Here is a 10,317-nt window from a genome sequence, read left to right on the forward strand (position 1 = left end):
AAGTTTCATCTGAAAAAAACTACTGTGTTGCTTGGTTTGCTCATTTCCATATGCTCTACCATCCTATTGGAGATCTGTGGAATTACTTAAGTGACGTTCCTCACAGTTTCAAAAGAAAATCCTATGAAAGACTTTCTTCACAATTCACTCTAAACTTTTGAACTTAACTTCTTTTGCTGACCAGCCCCAGTAGCATTTTTTAACCTTATAGGCATGGCACAACCCCCCTCTTTCCCCTTATTTGGAATGTGGTGGGGAAAAGAATTTAAAATCAATATTAAACATTATTTCTTAACTGGGTCATTATGTTATACATAATTTTTCATAGAAAATTTAATTTTGGTGATATAAGTATATGTACTGTGCTACAGAGGATGTATGATTTCACTGCAAGAATAAGATTTTTATTTGGGGTTTTTACTCTGAAGACAGCTAAGAAAAATCTCAGAGCTTCCCAAAACCACTCTTTCCAAAGAAACCACAGTGTTACAGAGCCCTTTCATCATCCAGCATACGGTACTGTAGGACACAAAAATATACACTGTACTACTTCAGATTAATTCATATTTGCAGCAGAGACAGTCTCTGTGAATATGTGCAATTAGGAAATGTAACTTCTTTTTTTTTTCCTCTTGACTTTTTTAGCTGCCTCACCCATTTTATTTGAACACATACATATGGTGTGTGAGGGTGAGCAAGCTCTCTGTAAATGTTTGGAAGGAGCATCTGTCAGACAATAAAACTTACAAGAAAACATGCTTCTCATTTAAAGTGTATTCACTAGAACTATTCCAGCGTTGGAATCAGTTCATTTGTATAGCTTGGAGGCATTAATCAGAGCAGAGAACTGTAAAGGCAACAGAAAACTCAAACTGTTGCTAAGAATCCAAGGTATTTTTTTTAAGGCATTTCGTCTATTCGGCATCACAGCCTTCTGATAGGAACCTGGACCAGTTGACAGGCAGGAAACCTCTGATAGTGAACCCGAAAAGCCTGCAAACAAGAAGATGGCATGTTTTTTGCAAACCTGGAAAGTGTAAAGATTGCAATAATTGTTGGACCAAAAGGACCCTCTTCAGGCATAAATAGCAAGACTCCTACTGTCTTCTCTTGCAGAGCAACTCAGCTGCCAGCAAAAGCAGGTGCTCTCCCCCTACCAGTGCTCCAGAGGAAATATTTAGTGAGTATTCACAGCTCTTTTTACAAATTAATACGTTCTTAGTGTTTTACTTGTATTTGTGTAGTTTTCTCAAAGGACAAAAGCTTTTAAAACTAAGTTTTAAAGGCTGCTATTTTAAACAATTGCTGGATTTCAGCAGTCTGATACAATTGCCATACTAATTTAAAAGCAAAATTTGCACAACCTATGACAGCAGCTTTTAAAAAATACTGGTTTTTAACAACTGTGTAGCTTAAACAATCTGAAGGAATTACAATGTATTTTTAAATACACAAGCTATGACAGCACGGTAATTTATATAAATATGAAATGCATTTGATTTTAAATGTTATGCCATAAAACAGCCCTTGTAGAACACAAATTTAAAATAAATCATTTCTTTTGGCAAGGGAACCTGCAATTTAATCTTTAGAAGAATAAATATACCACTAATGTTTTCCACAGAAACAGTTGCTACTCTAATTAATTCAAGATGTAACTCTAATAAGATTTCAAAAGAAAATCAGAAACAGATTTTTCTCAGTGGTAGGACTATGGGCAAGGTTAAGATATTTTTATTTTCATTAGAAACTCCTGTCTCAGGTAGGGTTAGAGATTTGTAGCATATAGCGTTGAAAAGATCAAATCTGAAAGCATTATAACAATATTTTTAGAAGCTGAACAGTTTTTAGTGTTTCAGATGCTTTCTTTTTTGTTATAACTTATGGTACATTACATTTTATTAGGTAACTGTTATTCAATTTTGAGTTTAGAGTGACTAATGTTGCTGACATATTTTTTTCTTCTTTGTGTGGAAGGGAATGGAAAACCTGACGTTTGTCTACTGCTCCTGTAAAGTTATCTGGACATTACTTGTAACAATACTAGGTTATGCCAGCAGCTTGCCTGTGGGTGATGATTCTATTTGCACAACGGACGAACTTGCTAAATACAGCATAATCTTCACAGGGAAATGGAGTCAGACTGCTTTCCCTAAGCAGTACCCACTTTATAGGCCCCCAGCACAGTGGTCATCAATGCTAGGTAAGTGAAGTATGCCCAGTTTTTAGAACAAATAAATCTTTTGACCACTGTGATCTTTTTATTTCTTAACAGTCAATTTTAAGATACCAAATGAAAAAGGAAAAAAATAGCCAAGTTATTAAGAATGAAATGCAGACACGTGAAGTATCCACAGTGCTTTCAAAAATCCACAACTGTTTTCAATTGACTTCTGTATTCAATTTGCTGCAGCTGAAATAAACAGAGATAAGCCAAATGTTTTAGTGTTCACTCATTTTTATACACATTTTTTTTAACCTCAGAAATAAAACAGAGAAATTGAATAAATAGGGACAATCTAAACCAGACTTTTATGTCATGCCATGTATTCACTCAAATAGGTGTTACTCATAGTTCTGACTACAGCATGTGGAAAAAAAATGAATATGCCAGCAATGGTGTCCGTGATTTTGCTGAAAAGGGTGAAGCATGGGTATTAATGAAAGAAATAGAAGAAGCTGGAGAGAAAATTCAGAGTGTACATGGAATCTTCTCTGCTCCTGCCATTCCCAGTGGTACAGGACAAACCTCTACTGAATTAGAAGTGCATCCAAGACATCCCTTAGTAAGTAAATATTTTGAAAGTTTATTTTATGTCACTAGCACCCAAAAATAAGTATTTGAATTCTCACTCATAGGAATAATGTAATGCAAAGAGCTACTAAAAACCATGTGACATTGCAAGGGAGCACTGTACAGGTTCTATAAAGTAAAAGATTACAATGGCATTTCTTACAAAATTTTTAACTTAAAATAACTATAAGCAGGACTGGAGCATTAAAAAAAAAAAAAAAAAGTGATGCAATCCTGATGGATCATTTTGTTTCATTAGGTTTCATTTGTGGTACGAATTGTTCCAAGCCCCGACTGGTTTGTGGGTATTGACAGCCTAAATCTCTGTGAAGGAAACCACTGGATGGAAGAAGTATCAGTAGACCTATTTCCATATGATGCTGGAACTGACAGTGGTTTCACATTTTCCTCTCCAAACTTTGCCACTATTCCACAGGACACAGTTACAGAGGTAGGTGTATATACACAGGTTAGCACTTAATACCTATATGTTTTGAGTCCCCCCTCTAAAACATAACTATCCTATGATAACACAATAGGCCCCTGAGAATCTGATTTCGGTATTGAAGAATGCTGATGCTCTCTTTATATGGATTTATTACATAGTTGATAATCCTACTGCTTTTGTTTATTTTCTGTATCATTCAAATTTATTAGATAATGCAGATGGTTCACGAAAATTTGGCTCTACATTTAAAGGTTTTCTGTAAAATCTGACTATGTTTATATCATTTTTAACAATTCATTAACCACCAGGAAAATAAAAGTATTCACAAAAGTCCTGGCATTCCTAAATATGTATCTAAACAGGAAAATTCTTAGTAGTGAATACTGATGTGGGGAGGAGTCTTCAGTTAAAAGCATTGCTGAAACCTGAAACTTACACTTGAGGGAAAGGAGCTAAGGGACAGCAGAGGAGAACTTCATCACTACTGAGGTGACCCCACTTTCAATCTCTTTTGTTGCTTGATACTCTATATGCCTCATACTTTGCTTTTGTTATTTAAGGGTGATGGAGAGCAAAGAATTTTGATTCAAATGTTTTAAATACTGTAAACATTCGGTTAATCCTTTCTTTAAGGTTTTCTGTAGCCAAATGCTGTGCTAATAAGAGGATCGAGAAGCTGGAAAACAATACATTTGACCTTCTAGAACCACATGATAGCTGCTATAGCTTACCTAGTACTATATGATACTCCTGTATTCTTCTTTGTAATAACATCTCTTTCTTTCCATCAAACCATTCCGTACATTACTGTGGTTTCAGTACCTCCCACTGCAGTGCTCTATGAAAGATTGGCACAGTTCATTGTTCCTAGTCTCAGAGCATTATGCACAAAAAGTCTAGTATTACCAGCAGTAGTTACGCGAACTGCGGTTCATATAACCTGGTTATATGCATTAAGTAAAATATTAATTTTACTTTAAAAATATTAGTATGATGTATAAACATGATTTTACAGTTATCTTCTTACTAGTAAGATATAGTTTCTTCAAGGTTCTCCTTTTTGTTTGACAGATCACTTGTTCCTCTCCAAGCCACCCAGCAAACTCATTTTATTATCCCAAACTCAAAATTTTGCCACCTATTGCTCAAGTAATGATGGTGAAATTGAAGAAAACCCAGCTGGGTCTTTCTGCACCTTTTATTAATCCTCCAGCTAAAAGCAACGAAGTAATAGACACTGTCTTAGGTAAGTGATTAGTTCTTCAATATGCTCAACTCTGTTATTCCCATTCATTCAGAAAATATATGGAAATCTGGCAGGCGATATGGATGAAACAGGTGATTAGGCAGAATGTTCTCGTATTTGCATAGGAATAGTGTCCAGACTCACCCATGGGAAATAAACCAAGACAGCTGACAAAAGAGAATTCCTGAAAAACTGGGGAATAAGGATTGCATATTTGAGCTATGGTTCAATGGTTTGGGTTCTATTCATAATAAGTGCTTCTCAAGCCTTAGTATTGCATAGATCAGGGAATTTTATGAGAAATACTGATCAGAATCAGAGTTTCAAAATTCTTTGCAACTTTGAAGTAAATATTCATCCTTAAGTTTCTACATGTTGACCAAGCAAAGTAACTATTGTCTTTTTCCAGGTCAGAGGGTTTGATGGTTATGTGCAATAAGAATTGATATAATTCAATTGATCAGGACATATTTGTGATAGAAACATACACCCTCAGAGCAAAAATTATGTTCTCTGTCATTTTTCTTAAAAATACTGTCTAACCATCTTGTTTAGGTAGGAAGATAAACTATGGACTCAAATCAGTTTTATGGGTTATTTTCAAATCTCCAAATTAATAAATACATATTTAACATAATAGTTGCTCGAAGGGAAAGGTAGCAGTTGGATAGTGTCCACTGAGATTTTCTCATTACGCTTTTCTAGTTGATTTTTACAAAGTATAAGAAGGGTTAATAATAAGACTGACATCCAAAATACTACTTGTGAGGCAACAGAAGGCTAAATCTCCAGTGTTTTCCTAGAGCTGCCATGTCCAAAAGCTTCTCCAGGATGTCTGAAGGTTACATGCCTCTAGCTCTGTGCTGAAGTCACCTCACAGTCAGCAAAATTAAACTCAGTCCCCACACAGTTAAAAGTGCATGTTTTATACTTTAATAAATGTATTTCTCTACCAATCACAGAATCACAGAATCACAGAATCCCAAGGGTTGGAAGGGACCTCAAAAGATCATCTAGTCCAACCCCCCTGCAAGAGCAGGGTAACCTACAGTACATCACACAGGAACTTGTCCAGGCGGGCCTTGAATATCTCCAGTGTAGGAGACTCCACAACCCCCCTGGGCAACCTGTTCCAGTGCTCTGTCACTCTTACAGTAAAGAAGTTCTTCCTGATGTTAACGTGGAACTTCCTATGTTCCAGTTTACACCCATTGCCATACATAGCATTTAAATGTATTTCTATTACTAAACACATTATATTCAAAATGAGTGCTACATATCTCATTTTTAGTCATGCCTTTCCTGCAGCATTTGAAAGGAACATCTGGCCCTTTTTAGGATACAAATTTAAAAGAATGCATTTAAAGTATGATATCTCAAAAGTTATTTTTAATCATAGATCCCCATTTTACTCTATATAACCAGCAAATCAGTCTATTTAAAAACATACTGCAGAATCAAAAAGACAGGTTTAATTACCAAAGATCAAACTGTCCCCCTCATTCCCTATAGAAACATGGGAATGAGTGGTCACTGAAGAGATAGTGGGTTCCACTGTACTACCAGAAATCTGTGCCAGAGGTCACATATAATATTGCATTTAGAGCTGGTTTTGTGCACACCTATTTTACCCACAGATGCTGTAATACAATTTTGATGCAATTTCCTATGTCAAGCAAAGTTTTCATTTAACCTGCTAAGGAATAGTCACCTATATTTTTATGAGAGATATTTTCAATGGAAGTATAGATTATGAAAAGCACTTTAGAGTTTCTGACTTCTATTTTTGCAGTAAATTAAAACTGTATTGAAATCCCTTTTAGCATTAAAAAGCTTCTAGTGACAGAATATCTTTATTGGCAAAGGGAACTGCAGTGTACATACCAAACAATAGCAAGATGACTTAATGATAAAAAAAATGTGACTTTTCTCTAATCCTGACGCAAATAGGAAAAAATGTTAAATGGAATTCTACATGAACAACTGTAAGAACAGTATCTATCTGCAAAGAAATGTAAATATACCTAAATAAACTAGAGAAAACCTTTAATCCCAGAGTTTTCAGTAAGACATGCAAAGGCAAATGAGTAACAAAATCAATAGTAAATGTTTTTTAATGCAATCTTTTGAATACAATTATTTAAAGCACAGTTTTCTTTGATAAGAATTCTATGTTTTCAATTCAGTAGATAATATACTGCACTACTTACGTGTTACCTCAGACAGTCTGCAGACTGCAATAATAATAACAACAGTGTTGATGAGCTTAAGAGCTGAAAACAGACTTTTTTGTCTGTGGGATATGGATTTTGCTAATGTCACATGTATTTTTGTACAAGAAAAAACATTATTTGATCATTTAATGCTCTGCCAACTATGTATTTGACATAAGTACAAATTTATGTAAAGTTACCTGTTTATTGTGTGTATTGCAGAAACACCACTGGACTGTGAGGTGTCACAATGGTCTTCCTGGGGTCTCTGTAGAGGTATTTGCAGAAAGACAGGGACCAAGATCAGAACTCGTTTTGTACTTCTTCAGCCTGCCAACAATGGAATGCCTTGTCCAAATCTGGATGAAGAAATAGGATGTGAACCGGAGAATTGTATCTGAAATAAAGAAAAGATAATAATTTAGTTAATTTAAAAGTAGAATAAGTTTAACTAAATCTCAACTACATGTCAGTCAGTGTTCCTTATAATCTGGGTATGCTGCACTATTTTGCTGAAAAGGTATATTGGATTGATTTTGAAAGCTGTTGTTTAATATCAAGATTTTGAAGGGTTAAATTCCTAAGGTTTAGTGTGACAAAAGTACTTGATCATTTACAGACCAAAACCCCCAAATAAATCCTTGCTATAAATATACTGTAAGTTCTTGGAGTACCCTCTAGTGGCAGAAAAGAAGACATTTGGAAAGATTATACTTCACACATGTAAAAACCTTTCAGTGACAAAATATAAACTATAACGTTCTTAAATACTGTAATTTGTTGATCTACAGTTATTTATACCTAGACATTAATTATGTCTCTAAATTATGTTTTTATAATTTATTGGCATTGTTGTCGTCTTTCTAAACGATGTGTTTAACATGCATTTCTTCAGAAACTACCTACATAAATCAGAATGATCAGATGTTTGCAGGGTGGTTAAGACAATAGTATAATTGAGTAAGCTTGCCTTGAGACTTAGGAATATATGAAAATGTCTTTTTCTCTCAAGAATGAGAAGAATATCTGTTATGAGGACATTCGACCAACAAAATTACTAGAAAAATCAGAAGTGTGGATACTAGTAGATAACTTCTGAACTTAATTAAAAGTTTTATCTGAGATTTAAAACCTAACTGATTGTTGGTGTGTGTCCCTTATAAGACAACTATCTCAAAGTTAACACTGTTGACCATACCATAAATGATATCATCTTTATATATGCAGTAAATGTGTCCTTGTTTCTTTAAGTGTTTGCTGCTATTTGTGTCGTTCTAATCTTACCAGTGTTATAATATTATATAAAATTAAGGTATACACAGATATAACAAACACAGTATGTCTGAAAATGTTCCCGACTGCAAATTTTAATGCTCAAATAACTGTTACACAATGAATGTAGCGTATGGCTTATAAAGGGTTGTGGTTAACAATGAGGAAAAGACTTTTGGAATAGCTGTTCAAAAGAATATGTTTACAGTCAGGCCACAAAACTTTTACAGCACACTGCAATTTTACACATATACAGTACAGATATTGAACAGGAGAGATGATTTGAGTTGGTTCTTTTTGGAATATGCCAATATTAGAAAATGTATTATGTATTGAAAGGAGCACACTCTATTCTCTGCAGGGCTGAAACATGTAAAAGGTTCTCTCTATATGCTTTTTTCAGGAGATAAGTCTTAGCAAAGACCCAAAGAAATTTGAAACTTTATCAGACTAGACTAAGTTGTTCCTGCAAATGCTGATAAACACACAGTTGTTAGAGCTAAGTATAGGAACTTATGCATCATGCATTCTTCAGATTCCCACTGTTGCCTGGTTTTCAAAATGGTTTCACTTACTCTTTTTATTATACCTATTTTTTTCAGGTTCCTCTGTTTCCATTCTATAATGGAAATAGTTTTACTACACTATCATTTTCGTATTTTGTGTTTAGTTAATTTCTCCATCTTTTAAATTTTTTTCTTCTTTTTATATTAATTTTATTCGTTCTATGTTTTCTTTGCTGTTAGATTTGTTTACTGTATAGCTAAATGGTTATCATCATCTCAGAAAACTTAAGCATTGCCATTTTTTTTTACTGTATACATGACCTGAATTTAGTATTTCAGTCCTGCAAGACATGATTTAATAGTGGATCAGTCCCAGTGGTCACTCTACCCCTGAAGCCACGTTTCCCAAAGGACAGTGAAAGAGAAGGAATGAGAAGAGGGGTGGAGTAGAAAGGGAATTGAATATGTAAAAAAACTAACATACTTCAGGAAAGTCCAGTTAGTGATATGTAACTTTTCTGTTTTAGAGTTTTTACATACATGACTATTCCTTCAAGCAGAAGTTTCCTGTCCAGTTAGTTACCTGGATATGGGATTTTTGTAAGCAGTGACTACAGGAGACCTTGGTAAATATGGCATTAAGGGTGCCCTTGTGGCTGTATAATGTTTGGCCATAAATACAGTTCCAGGTATTGCCTTTGCAAACATTAGAGATAGAGACATTTTTTGGCAAGACTGCGGATACAGTGAGTTCTAGTCAAACACATTCTAACGATGGAGACATTTCTAATAACACATCTCAATTAAACTGATTGGTGAGATACGTGATCCCTGTGTGAATATGGATAGACCTTTGTAGCTTTTACTTTCAGCATAGTCTCGGATTTGTCTTAAAAAATTTGGGACAGTGAAGAAACACTGAGAAGCTCTTCCTTTTCCTTTGCATTCAGTGTTACAGATGGCTGGCAGCCAAGACACTGTGGTCCTAAATATGTCAGATTTAGGGAAGGAAATAGGTAAATTAATTCCTGGGTTAAACTAATCTCAGAAAACACTTTGGGAGGAAATTTGAAATAGCTTTGTAAAGACAGTTTTATTAGCAAGAGCATTTTGTAGGAAGAACCAGATTTGATGCCTTGGCAGATATTCTTGCAGAATGGAAGAGATGGTTAAAGGCAAGTGTAGCAGCAAAAAAGTCACCATAGACTTGAACTGTGGTCCTACCATAAACTACAAATTGGTTTGTGTAGTGGGATAGGGTAGAACCAGAGTTGATGCATTGGCAGATATTCTTGCAGAATGGAAGAGGTGGTTAAAGGTAAGTGTAGCAGCAAAAAAGTCACCATAGACTTGAACTGTGGTCCTACCATAAACTACAAATTGGTTTGTGTAGTGGGATAGGGTACTTCATTACTGAGAACAACTTGTCCAGTACCTTAAGGAATTTAAGGTCACCTAGCTGTGAACACATGAAAGCTCTTCCTATTGTCTAGTAGTTTCTAAGAATGTCAGATGAAGCTGCATATATATTTGTGTTTTTTATGGGCTGTGGCTTCTCTGCAAACATCCAATACGGCAGCTTGTTGGTTAACGCTAAGGAAAATGCAGGGCAATATTGTAGATAAGTCATGGTACAGGAAGGACTGATGTGATCTAGGAATGGAACTGAACTGAATAGAAAAGCCGGTACCATACCATAAATGTCACCTGTTTGAGCCTTAGGTAGTCTAAAGGAGAGGTCAGACATATTGTTCTACCAGCTTCTTTAAAATGATTGGGATGGATAACCAGCATGTGTGTGTGTGTGTGAAACAAACTTACTAACTGCTGCTTGAGGC

At 35.1% G+C, this 10,317-nt stretch overlaps 1 protein-coding gene across 1 annotated transcript; it reads left to right on the forward strand.

The window, feature by feature from the left end:
• The first annotated feature begins 550 nt into the window (after positions 1 to 550).
• Positions 551 to 7,951, forward strand: SPON2 (spondin 2). Its single transcript, XM_065661176.1, has 6 exons — positions 551 to 1,180; positions 1,978 to 2,203; positions 2,563 to 2,786; positions 3,054 to 3,245; positions 4,314 to 4,488; positions 6,924 to 7,951. The coding sequence occupies exons 1-6, from the start codon at positions 1,013 to 1,015 to the stop codon at positions 7,100 to 7,102; spliced, it is 1,164 nt and encodes a 387-aa protein (XP_065517248.1). The 5' UTR covers positions 551 to 1,012; the 3' UTR covers positions 7,103 to 7,951.
• The last annotated feature ends 2,366 nt before the right edge of the window (positions 7,952 to 10,317 follow it).

The sequence above is a fragment of the Lathamus discolor genome, chromosome 1 (assembly GCF_037157495.1).
Source record: "Lathamus discolor isolate bLatDis1 chromosome 1, bLatDis1.hap1, whole genome shotgun sequence".
Lineage (NCBI taxonomy): Eukaryota > Metazoa > Chordata > Aves > Psittaciformes > Psittacidae > Lathamus > Lathamus discolor.